Source organism: Sceloporus occidentalis, unplaced genomic scaffold (assembly GCF_023333645.1).
Source record: "Sceloporus occidentalis isolate IW3139 unplaced genomic scaffold, rSceOcc1.0.p SCAF_2, whole genome shotgun sequence".
Classification (NCBI taxonomy): Eukaryota; Metazoa; Chordata; class Lepidosauria; order Squamata; family Phrynosomatidae; genus Sceloporus; species Sceloporus occidentalis.
The window spans coordinates 47462351-47475867 of record NW_028316982.1 but is presented as its reverse complement, the minus strand read 5'-3'; the positions used below and the strand labels follow the sequence as shown (position 1 = coordinate 47475867).

Below are 13517 nucleotides of genomic sequence, written 5' to 3'. Positions count from 1 at the left end.
TTATTTATTTATTTATTTAAAAATATTTAATTATTTATTTTTTGGCTTCGGCCCCCCAGTTGTCTGAGGGACAGCAACCCGGCACCCGGCTCAAAAAGGTTGCCTACCCCTGGTCTAAATCCAAACAAGTATACCTATTGAATCAATGGAATTTATGTGTTGTCATTATTATTATTATTATTATTAATCTTTATTTATGAAGCACTGTAAATTTACACAGCGCTGTACATGCAATCTTTTTAGTTAGACGGATCCCTGCCCTCGGGCTTACAATCTAAAAAGACATGACACAGAAGGAGAAGGGAGTGGTGGAGGGAAAGGGTAAGAGGTCCAGCAATTCCTCTCTACCTCCGAGGCCTGGACCAAGGCAGTTGGACTGGAGGGAGGGCTTGGCTTCATAATGGATGGTTAATCATTTTCCAGGGAAAATACATACTCTCAAGTAGGATAATGCATATACAATACATAGCAATACAGGAAATGGTTTGATAAACAGGCACCAAAAGAACATCAAATAGTAAGCGACAATTATGCAATGCCTGGGAAGGCTTCTCTGAACAGGATGGTTTTCAACTCCGTTTTGAAGCTGGTTAAAGAAGTGATGGCTCTTGCTTGTGGGGGAAGAAGGTTCCAGGAGTGAGGGGCAGCAAGTGAAAAGGGGCGAATCCGGGATGAGGCAGAGGAAATCCTGGGCTGAGACAGCAGACCTTGACTACCAGAATGGAGGGCCCTGGTGGGAAGGTGAGGAGAAAGAAGGTCTGATAAGTAAGGAGGGGCCAGCCCATGGAGGGCTTTAAATGTCGACAGCAGGAGCTTATACTGAATGCGGAAAGGGAGGGGGAGCCAGTGAAGGGATGCCAACACAGGAGAGATGTGGTCAGAGCGGTGGGTGGAAGTGATAATGCGTGCAGCTGAATGCTTGACAGAGATTAAAGGACGGAGGTGAGAAAGAGGAAGCCCAGCCAGGAGGACATTACAGTAATCAAGTCGTGAGATCACTAGGGCATAGACCAGGATCTTGGCAGTAGAGGTGGAGAGATATGGTTGGATTTTGGCAATATTGTACAAAAAGAATCTACAAGCCTTGGCTGTGGTCTGGATCTGGGGGATACACGACAGAGAAGAGTCAAAGATAAAACCAAGACTGCGGGCTTGCTGGACTGGTTGAATAGAAATGTTGTCCACAGAGACAGAAAAGGAGAGTTGAAGGGTGGGCTTAGGAGGAAAGACAAGAACCTCTGTCTTGGACATGTTGAGCTTCAAACACCGATGGCGCATCCACTGCAAGACAGCTGTGAGGCAAGACGAAACTTGCTGTTCAAGCCTTGGAGAAAGGTCAGGGGCAGAAAGATACAGCTGGGTGTCATTGGCATACAGATGGTAGGAAAAGCCAAAAGAGCTAATGAGTTTTCCTAAGGACAGTGTGTAGAGAGAAAACAGAAGGGGACCCAGAACAGAGCCCTGGGGAACTCCAACAGATAAGGGAACAGGAGATAAAGTCTGACCGCCTGCAACCACTGCAAAAGATCTGCCAGACAAATAAGATCTAATCCAGTTGAGAACAGAGTTTACGAACCCAAGGTCAGAAAGTATATCAACTAGAAGATAGTGATCAACGGTGTCAATGGCTGCAGACAAATCAAGAAGGATGAGAACAGAGTAAAGGCCATTAGCCTTGGCCTGTAAAAGGTCAATCGAAATCTTAGTGAGAGCTGTCTCTGCAGAATGCCTTGGGCGGAAACCAGACTGAAAGGGATCGAGGATGGAGTTGGCTTCAAGAAACTCAAGACAGCAAGAATAAACAACCCATTCCAAAACCTTAGAAAGAAAAGGAAGAAGAGAAATTGGACGATAGCTAGACAAAGAGGAGGGGTCGAGAGAAGGTTTTTTCAGAATTTGGGAAATGAGAGCATGTTTGAAGTCCGAAGGGAAGGAGCCTGTAGAGAGAGAGATTGAAGATATGGAGAAGCGAGGGCAGAAAGGAGGGAGCTATAGAGATTAGAAGACGAGTAGGAATTGGATCAAGAGAACAGGTTGCAGGTTTAGAAGAGTTCAGAAGTGTAGAGAGTTCATCCAAAGAGGCAGGAGGAAACACAGAAAATTTGTTAGGCGAGGGCGATAGAAGATTAAGAGCAGAAGAAGAATCGGGGGGGGCGGGCTATCTCAGAGCGAATAGTGGAAATCTTAGAGATGAAATAATTAGCAAAGTCATTAGGAGAGAATGATGAAGAGACAGGAGGAGAGGGAGGTTTAAGCAAAGTGTTGAAGGTGGAGAACAAACGCTGTGGGCACCTCTCATTGGTGGAGATCAGTGTTTTGTAATAATTCTGTTTTGCCATAGAGAGGGCACGTGAGAAGGAAGAAAGAACAAATTTGAAATGGATAAAATCAGCCCACTCTTTGGACTTTCTCCAAAGACGTTCGGTCGCTTTAGAGCAGGACCGGAGAAACTTAATGTTGGGGGTAAGCCAGGGCTGAGGTCTAGTCTTAGAGGAAGAAGTAAGTACAGAGACAGGGGCAAAATGGTCACGAGTTGAGGAAAGTGTGGAGTTAAATAAAGACATAGCTGAATCAGCAGAATCCCCGAGATTTAGGGAAGAGAGAGATGAATCCAGGGTCAGACCAAGATGGTTAGAGTCGACAGATTGAAGATCACGAAAATGGCGTGTTAAGGAAAAAGCAACATGGGATATACAGTGAAAGAAATAAAACATGTATGTGAGAGTCAGGATGACTCAGCAAAAGCAATTAGAAGCCACACAGGTGTAATAGGTAATGTAATTAGCAAGTCCTAAATGCCAAGGACAGAAATGCAAAGTGGATAATTGAACTCACCTGAGAATTGTTAAGTGGTCAAGGCTGAGATGATGAAATCATTAATTATGGGATGAAACAAGAGAACCAATGAAAATGGTTGTACACACCCACTGGGTGGAAACTGACAAGAGTGGGTGGTGTTTTCCAAGGGCTATAATAATTGCTATGAATCCCAATGTATTTTGTGGGTAGTAGTAGTGGATAGTAGTGTGGAGTATTGGAGTTGTGTATATAGTAGAATAAAGTAGATCTTTTATATAAGACTACTGAGTTGTCTGGTGTCTTGGGTGAAGATACAAGAGCCAGCTGGATCCTGAAGAAGTGGGAAGACTTCTGTGGAAGCAAGAGTGAGAAGGCTTGGAGAGTTTGTCAGGGTCTTCAGCCTATTCTCTGTAACTCTGCTGCTTTAGAGCAAAGCTTTAACCACTGGCCAAAACTGGTCAGCGCCGGTGCGTAACAAGGTGGTGAGTTCGAGCCAGAGGTGAAGAGCTACAACTCCCATCATCCCTGACAAGGCGTTGAATAGTATGGTGAGGAGGAGGAGTATAAGTAAGAGCACTAGACCATTTATAATACTTTGATGCAACTTTTTTTAGATTGTAAGCCTGAGGGCAGGGAAATGTCTAAATTTTAAAAAATGTAAGCACTCTGACAGCCTTTTGGCTGAAGAGCGGGGTATAAATACTTAAATAAATAAATACTGCCCTATGAAATCATCACTTTTTTTTTTTTTAGTTCTTGTGAGAAACTTCACATTCTCTGCCAGAGAGCTCTTGTGTCTCACCAAACTACAAATACAAGGGTTTTACAGCTCAGGCAGTTAAAGTGGTGTGAAAGAGACCATTGATTAAATAGATCTACTCTTGTTGGGATTAAAAATTGGATATAGATCTTTGTAAAATACAGGAATCCATCTGAAAGTGCTAGAAAAAGTAGAACCAATGCATGCACAGCATCTCAACCAAATCCAAGTTTTGAGATTTCAGGTTAGTGCTGAGATTGAGTGAAGCTAGGTGAGAAATCTGAAAACAGCCCCCTCACCTTAATGCATTCTCTTTTGAATCAACTCAGAGTAATAACAAAAAACACTTCAGAGTTGTTGCAAACATGATGTGTCGACACTGCCACAGTGGGAATGCTCATTAGTTTTCCATCAGGACATTTTGACTGAAAAACTGCATAGTTTATAAGCCATCCACATAGTTGGCCACACACTACTAGGATGTGTCAGTCTGTTCAGATTACATGTGTGGACTTCAATATGTCTCTGGCAGAAACTTTGGTTGTTTTGTTTATATATAAGTTTTCGCTGTTACTTTCAATAGCAAAATTTTGAACCATTTTAACAGGAGTAATCTTCAACCTGTTGTTGAAGATACTTGTAAGGATTCTGTTCTTCTGCAGCAAGTTCTGCTATTGTGAAGGAACAGTAAAATTCCTCTCTTCACAAATGTAAGCTTTATAAAATGGAGCAGCTAAAAAAAACCTGAAATATTGATTGATCCAGGGCTAGTTCTCCCATTAAGAATAATAAGGCAGCCTGCTCAAAGGGCAGAACACTGGGAGACATGGCTGTGCTGCTCTGATACACATATTCAGAGGATCCCTGCCATTTTACCCTTGCAACTTCCCTTTACATCTACATCGGGACGTTGCACATCCACACCTTGATGTAGTATATGAATAAAAATATTTTGTTCATATATGTATTTTCACTCCTGTACATTCATTCATGTATATTAATATTTTGACATTTTATAAGAAAATAGTTCTCCTCCTCCTCCCTCAGCAGAGGCTCCAAATGCCCTCCATGTCTTTGGGTTTGGGAAGAAGAGATGGGGAGGATCAAAATCTCCAAGTATTGCACCCCCCTTAAATAACTCTTTTGCTCCCCCCCCATTCCAGGGGGTCTGATGACTGATGCTATATCCAACATCTGCCTCCATTCTCTCTTTTGCCAGGCTGTCCTCTGAAAATTCAATGCTTCCCAAAGAGTTTTACTGCCATAATTTATTGTTAAGCCATTGTTAAGAACATCTCCTTCTATAGTCCATCCCCATCACTTATTCCATATCATCTCTGGACTACTCTTCTTCCTTTTCTCAGAGTCCCCTTTATCTCATGCTTCTGGCAGTGTAGACAGAAGTTCGCTCTTGTGTAATAAGAGCATGGGACAGACCACCCAAAAGGGGCAGCTGCCGGTGCCTGTTTTTCTGCCGGAGAGAAACCGCAGCCGCCAAACCGCGTGGTTTCCTGCCGGTGAAAAAAGAACCGATGAAAAGCAGGTTCTTCTCAAGCCACGGCGGCAGTGTAACAAGTGCGCCGCTGGCACACTTATTACATAAGCGCTGCACGACACCATGTGGACTCCGCACAGCACTTACATAACAATGGCAGCACCTGTGTATACAGGGCGCCGCCATTGTTACGCCCTCATCACATGCTAGGGTTGCAGGGCGTATGGGTGCTCCATCCTCAAGCAACCCTAGCACATGACGAGGGCCAAGGATTCCTTTGTTTAAACCTTTGCTATATAAGTCTGGGGCTACTATTTTGGCTTTCCCTATATTGGGGTTGGGGTCATTTTGAGGAAGTTCTGTTGGCCCATGGTATAGTGCCCTCATGAATCTCAGGCAGTCACCAGTGCATTTCCAGCTACAAATAATTTTGGCTTCCCCATCAGCCAGGACTGTATCAGAACTTTTCTCTGCTGTCGAGCACCTACTATATCTTTAATCTCCACTACATATGCCTTACAATACTGGCTTCATCTCCTCTTGATCATCCTTGAACATGTTGTGTCTGGTGGCCCTGATCAGATCTTGGTCCTGCACTCTATTCATAACCCTCTTGTCCTAGGCTTTATACTGCTTTCAGTATATACAACTTTTGCATATCCGGAAAGGTTCTAAGTCTGATATTTTAAAAAATCACTTATAGGTTCTTACAGTAGAAAAATCTAGGACCACCTAGGTTACATCTCCCCTTTCTGAGATGTTTATTGATTACAGCTCCCAAAATTTCTGATCATGATTTATGTTAGCTGGTGCTTCAAATAGCTGAAGTCAAAAACACTTGTAGTGCTAAAGATTCACCACTTCAGATTACAGGTTATCAGTGGTTCTAGTCCTGTTCTTAACTACTAGTTCTGTGTTCACTGAGTGTGAAGAACATCTTTAATATTTATGCATTTCTATGGAACACTTGAGAGGGGGTTTATATGCATATAGCAATATGCTCCATTCATAAACTCAGCAGAACTGGGAAAGGTTATTTTTCAGATTGCACTTCCCAGGATTCCCAATTCAGCATGGCTATGTTGGCAGAAGGAAACTAAAAGCTGAATTCCCTCACCCCAAAAAGTGTATTTTTAAAGAGCTTTTTTATCTTTTGAATTGTATTTTATTCTTTTATTGAAGGTGAGTTGTTTGAACGCTGCAAAGTGTTTAATTCTATTTTAATACTTTCTTTTTGTATGTTTTTAATTGTATCATTCTTTTCAATTGTGAACCGCTTTGAGATCAAGTTCTGGGGGGAAAGCAGTTTGATGATTATTATTATAATAATAATGTTGTTGTTGTTGTTTCCTGACTTCTTATGACTTCTTATGATCAATCATAAGAATTCGGGAAACAACAACAACAATATAATAATTATTATTATAATCATCATCATCAAACTTTCAAGGTTACAATTATACAAAATTCCTTTTCGTCTAAATACATGGATCTTAAGGAGCACTTACCTGCTTTCCTCTCATCAAATATGAGAACAAATCCTACTGTGGTGGGTGGTGTACATTTTTTCAGAGCTTCTGAGTGTATCATATCTGAAAGCTACCTTGAATCCTCTTCTGGGAGAAAAATTGGATATAAGTAAAATACATAAATAAAAACCAAAATAAATATTTTTCTGTGACTTTCCTAAGGAAGAATGATCCAATTCACTTCACTTCCTCTAACTCAGGTGGTGGGAACTGACAAGATTATGGAGCTAAAACAGTACCATGAAGAGAAAGAAGATGGGATCAACCTAGAATAGAATCATAGAGTTGGAAGAGGCCACAAGGGCCATCCAGTCCAACCCCCTGCCATGCAGGAACTCACAATCAAAGCATCCCTGACAGATGGCCATCCAGCCTCTGTTTGAAGACCTCCAGGGAAGGAGACTCCACTACACTCCGAGGAAGGAGTGTGTTCCACTGTCGGGCAGCCCTTACTGTCAGAAAATTCTTCCTAATGTTGAGGTGGAATCTCTTTTCCTGTAGCTTGCATGAAAAGACCTGTTCATGGAAACCTTGACCTTACATTCTACTAGAGGTACTACTAATGTAATGGACAAAGCAAAACTGCTGAATCATTTATATAAAGGTATAAGGGTATGGATACTGTCAAAATTATCTAGAATGTTCCAAGTGGGAACTCCACAGGGACCATGATAAAGAAATATATGGTAAGGGGACAAACTTCACAGAAACAGAGTTTGTAGACAAACTCCACAACTATTTGCCACATTCATGAACAGGAGAGGTTGTCTATGTGATGGTGGTTGCATACACACACACACACACATATATATAGGTTTAGCTATATAGCCAAAGGTCAAATACACACATAACAAAATTCATATTCCTATCATTTTATTATTTAGGCATTTTCTTTTGTAATCCTCACTAGATTCATTTAATTTTGTACATGGTAACAAAAATTTAAGAAATAACATCTAGAGTTGGAAAATGAATGAGGTGGAACAGACTGAGGGAAAATTATTCCTCAGTGATGCAAGAGGAAATTACTGCAATCTCACATTTTAGTCATCTCTTAAGGAAGAGAAACTATACATTTACTTTTTTTTCTGCCCCCTGTGCCCCAGAAAAGCAACACTTTAGTTTTCTGAAATGCAAGCCTACTTGTGGTTTAAAACCACATCATTGTTCATTTGGAATTTTTAGGTCAAGATTAAACCCTTTTGTGTTACAGGGACAAACAGAATGCACAAATTGGGCAGACGGCTCACTGACTAATTTTTAAGCAGGCATTGATAATGATCTTTGTAGCTTCCTGTGGTCTCCCACTTTGCAAGCAACCTTTACATAAGTTACTTGCAGCTTTACAGAACATTATAGATATCTGCTGGAGTGTGCAAATGAATAGAAAAAGATGCTATTAAATGAGTTTCCATACTTCAGAGGGGTTTCCTGTTGTTATAAAAATCTTAATTTATTAAGTTGTTTGATTTCTAGTATTGACAAAGGGCAAACCTTCGGGGGAGAGCATGCACATTTAATGCAAATAATCCCAGGCAGTGGGAACTGAATCTGACATGGTTTTCAGTCTGAATTTTAAAGAAAATACCCATGGTGGTGAATCATATTCCCAAAATAGGTTCAGCTATTTTCAAGTTCAAGTTCAAACTAAACACCAAAATGTCTTCACCATCCCACTGACAAGAAAGTCACTATTTATCCCATATTTAATACCAAGCATCTTCAGGTAAGAAATGCTAAGTGGAAGAGTGAGGATAAGTCACAGAGAATCATCCAGTGAGAAGTTCTGTGACAAGAACAGACTTGGTCACTCCACCACACCTCCTTCATTGGGAAGGCAATAGCCACATTAAAAGGGGGACAGCTGTAGTTGAAACATGGGATTTGGAAAATGAGGGAAGACAAGTACCTTTAATCCACTTGACAGAGCTTTACAGCACCTCATCCTGCTCCAAGATCTGTGAAGAATTACAGTTACAAGAACTACATTTTGATCCAATCTGGCAAACCTAAAGATAGTTTGTTTTTGTTGTTGTGTGCCTTCAAGTGTCATTTCTGACTTATGACAACCCTAAAAAGAACCTATCATGGGTTTTCTGGGCTGAGAATCTGTGACTTGCCCATGGTCACCCAATCGATCCCTGATCTCCAGAGCCATAGTCTGATGCTCAACCCAGTTCACCACACTATAAATAATGGGAAATACTTACCATTTGGGACTATTTGAGAAACTCTGGGCCCGTACAGACAGGCCAAAATAAAGCTGCTTCGGGTCACTTTGGAGGTATGCTGCTTAAATGACACAAACATTTTAAGAGGTCAGAAGCTGCGTCAAAGTTGTGCTCCAGCCCTTAGGACTGGAGCGTGGCTTTGGTGTGGCTTCTGGCCTCTTAGGACACATGAATCACTTAAACAGCATACCTCCAAAGTGACCCAAAGCAGCTTTATTTTGGCCTGTCTGTGTGGGCTCTCTGTCTCTCCATATTAACCTACCAGAGCCCTAAGATCTTCAGGAGAATGCTTTCTCTCAGTCCCACCACCATCACAGGCTTGCCTGGTGAGGACACAAAGAGAGCCTTCTCGGTAGCTGCTCCCATCCTGTGGAATGCCCTTCTACAGGAAGCATGGCTGGTCCCCTCCTTGTTTGGCTTCCGTCGGCAAGCAAAACCAGCCTTATTCAGGCAGGCTTTTAATGTGTGATCACAGGACAGCTTTTTGTATGGGGTGTTTGTTATATGGGGTGGGTATCGTGTTTTTATTGTGGTTTGAATGTTTGTAATTTTGTATTGTTTTTACATGAAGTTTTAATTGTTTAATTGTAACAAGTTTTTAATGTGTTTTTGTTTGTGAGCTACCTTGGGTCCCTTCTGGGAGAAAGGCAGCATAGAGATTAAATAAATAAATAAATAAAATACACTCCTCTGCTTGAGAGTCTAAAAAGTCATTCACAGGGAGAACAGAGAACAGACTTCAGCTGTATGTGTCAATAGTTTGACCCACTATAGGGAAGTTTCTCATGTGAACATAATGACAGAAACGTCTTACAGGAAAATCAGTGTGTTCCCACTATGATTTAAAGTGAATCGCTGATCGGGTTTGAAACCAGTTCTGATCCTACTTTAACAGATTTCTGTCATGATAAAGCGAGACAAATACAAAACCCCTGGTTTTTCCAGACACTAGTTTCCTAGCGGTTCTTTTGAAAAGAATGATTCTGAAGCGTGTTCAACAAGTGGGAACGATGGATCTGAATCACATCATTCTGGAGGGGACGGGCTAATGGCAGAGGGGGTTTACCATCCCTCCTCAGTTTTTGGTAGATATATTATATATATATATAATTGATAGAAGATTTGATTCATTGATTTTGGAACTACTTGCAATCAGTGAGGCAAGTAGTTGCAAAACCAATGAATTGAATCTTCTATCAATTTATTTAATATATATATATATAGTTCCTAAGCCAGGCTGCCCAGGCTGCCACTTACATCACTGATGATGCACAGATGATTGATATGCATTTTGAAGCAGTGCAAACTAGTGGGGATGACAATTGTGCCAAAAAAGAAGCAATTACATGGTGATAAGGAAAAGATCAGCTTTCATAGTGGGAACGATGGATCTTTTGGGATTGATTTACCAACACAGAGTGAAGACAAATCGCAAACCAGTTTAAATGTAAGTGGGAATAAGCCCCTAGTTAGTATTCCCAGAACTACTCTTTTACTCAAAGGTCTCTTCCTTAACCTACTGCTTCTGTTTAATACTACAGGTGTACCATATATACTCGACTATAAGTCGGCCTCATATATAAATCGAGGGAAGGTTTGGGGCCAAAATTATTGATTTTGATATGACCCATGGATAAGTTGAGAGTAAAACTCAGCGGCATGTAACAGCAGCATGTAACAAAGGATGTAAAGGATGAACCAAAGGAAAACAACACTAAAAATCTTTTAAGAATTTTACAGGCATATCTGTTTGTGCTCATCCTAAAGGCTGGATGGATGTGATAGTAGAGGAGGTTGATTCTTCTTTTAGGGGCTCAGAGATGAGATTAAAATCTCACCTTTCACCAAAGCATGGCTCCCTTTTTGATAAGAGTTAAAGTCCAGGACTTACAGGGACCGGTGAATAAGTCGACCCAGGTTTTTGGGTCAATTTTTTGACTAAAATTTCTAGACTTATACATGTGTATATACAGTATCTTCATCAATTTCAGCATTACCTTGGGAGGACAAATTACAAAGGTTATTTTAATTAATATAATGAAACACACACACACACAACCAACATTTTCAGGGGAAATGATGGTTTTAAAAAAAAAGAAAATGTGAATTATGAAAACAATTCAAGGAAACAAGATTAAGAGAAATAAGATTCCTAGGAGGGAAATGCTTGTTTGAAGCTTATCACATTGTGGAAAAAACCTTTCCCTGAGTTTCCACCTCCTTTAGTAGTTTTGCACAATGTTATGTCCAATAAAGCCACAACAATTGGTTGCAGAACTGATGTTTACCCCCTTTCTGAAAAAGTAGGTGGGATCAAGTACTACTATGAAACGACATGGTCTATGAAATGTTTCCTGTGACATCCAGATAATTGCAGGACATTTCTTTACAGACTGAATTGCTAAAGATCCTGAAGAAAGATTGCTATCAAAACATCAGGTAATCATTCATGTTTCCTTCCATTTTGCTTTGCTCTGCTGTGCTGAAGTCTTTTGCAATTAAAAATTTCTTGCTTAAAGACAGTAACTTGATAGCCAACATGAGGAAGTTTAGAAGCACAAGCAGTTAAGTTCAAGTTCTGAGTGCCTTATCTCTGTTTCGTACTCTGTTTACTTCTTGGTTTATTGCTATTGGCATTATATTGTATAGTATGCATTGCACTAGTTTTATTATTACCAACTTCCAATAATGGAGGACCAAACTAGAAAATATGTAGGAAATAGATGAACAGTTTCCAAATTCTTAAAATTTGGACACAGTCAGCTGCAGAGAATACTTAAAGGAGCTGTTTAATAGGATACAGCTCTGCAGAGAATAGTAATGGAAGAAGGTGTAACCTGTCATGTTAATATCAAAAATCACTTCCCTCACCAGCTGCCTTTCCAGCCATAGGAGGAAGGATCAGTGCCCCCCCTTTTGCAAAAAGAAAAGCTACTGGTTGTTGTTTTTTAATTTTAAAAATTGTATTTTTTTTAAACTAGGCAAATTAGTCAAACAAACTATCCTCCCTCATAGAGTGGTGGAGTCTCCTTCTTTGGAGGTCTTTAAGCAGAGGCTGGATGGTCATCTGTCGGGGATGCTTTGATTGTGAGTTCCTGCATGGCAGAGGGTTGGACTGGATGGCCTTTTTGGTCTCTTCCAATTCTATGATTCTACAATTCTGTATCAGTAAACAGAACTAGAAAAAATACAGGGAAGCAAAGGGAAATTGCAGAGGAAAATAGGCATTTTTTCCCTTTCTGTAGCAGTTTGCAGAAGCATGGGCAGGTTGCAAACCTGAAAAGGGTGGTAAGTACAGGAGCAACTGAAGAAACTGAACAAAGAGTCCATTATGGATATTTACTCATCTTCACTCACATATCTGTGTATCATTTAGTTGGCTACAAATAAAAAGTTCTTCCAAATGTTTACAGGGTAGCATGTGTGCATAAGTATTGCCATACTGGATTTACATAGTAACCATGAGGTAAGAAGCATAAAATTTGGGGATAAGAGACTTAAGGCACAACAAAAATCTGAAACTGTCTAAACAATATATGGATGCCTTCTAATCAGTTCAGGGTGGAGAACATGCCACCCATTCTGGTGATGTGTGACCCCCAACTCTATTTTTGCAGCCCCCAAGGCCTCTGCAACCCAGTCCAGTACTCAGAAAGGTTCAGAAATAGAGAAACCAAGCCAGTTTCTGTTGTCAGAATAATCAAACTTTAGGGATGATTCAGTATTTTTTATTTTTGATACTTAAATTAAAATTCTCTTTACAGAAATGCCTCATGATGGCGAACTGCAGCCTTGTTGCCGATGAGAATCTCGTCTCCCTTGAAATAATTCTTTACAGCCTGCTCACTTTCTTTGGCATCATATTTAATACAGTTGCCTTGTGGGTATTTTGCTTCAGATTCAGCAAATGGACAGAGACTAGAGTTTACATGATCAGCTTAGCCCTGGCAGACTATACGCTAGTCCTTACCCTACCATTCATAATGTATTTTCACAAAACCAGCTGGCCTATTGATACTTTTTGCATGGTCATATTTGTAATACATTGTATCAACATGCCAATGAGCATCTGTATTATCACATTAATATCATTAGATAGATACATTGCAATCAAGCACCCTCTGAAAGCCAAAGTAATAAGGACTCCACAGAAGGCAGCCATGATCTGCTTATTTTTTTGGCTCTGTTGTATCATTTACGGACTCACAATCCTTCCTTTTTTTAATGTAAAAGGATTTTGCTTTTTAAAGCCTTCCAATGAGAATTTCTTGCCTCATATCCCTATCAAATTTATCATTTTCTTTTTCATACCACTGGTAATTTTGTTGTTTTGTTCCATACAAGTCATCCGATGCCTCAAGAAGAAACAGAATGCTAGTCTGCATGAAGAAAAGTTAACCCAGAAAGCAATCCGTGTGATCTCAGTGAACTTGGGCACCTTCATCGTATGCTTTCTTCCTTTCAACATAAGCCTTCTGCTTGGATATTTAGCAGATGTAGCTGGAACTGAATGCAAGTTGCACCAGACTCTCAGCAAAACCACACATGCAGCTTCATTTTTGGCAAACCTGAACTGCTGTTTGGATGCTATTTGCTATTATTTGGTTGCTAAGGAATTCCAGGAAGCTGCATCTCTCTTGCCCCCCTTTAAGTCAATGCAATCAAGGTCCAATTTAACTGAAGATTCACAACTTCAGAGCTAA

General features: G+C 40.4%; 1 protein-coding gene across 1 annotated transcript; it reads left to right on the top strand.

Moving 5' to 3' along the window:
• The first annotated feature begins 12590 nt into the window (after nt 1-12590).
• LOC149318241 (G protein-coupled receptor 35-like) lies at nt 12591-13517 on the top strand. Its single transcript, XM_089508316.1, has one exon. It carries the CDS (start codon nt 12591-12593, stop codon nt 13515-13517), a length of 927 nt encoding a protein of 308 aa, XP_089364442.1.

What these genes read in the sequence shown, in the direction of transcription:
- LOC149318241 (XM_089508316.1), top strand. Translation starts at nt 12,591, where the DNA reads ATGGCGAACTGCAGCCTTGTTGCCGATGAGAATCTCGTCTCCCTTGAA.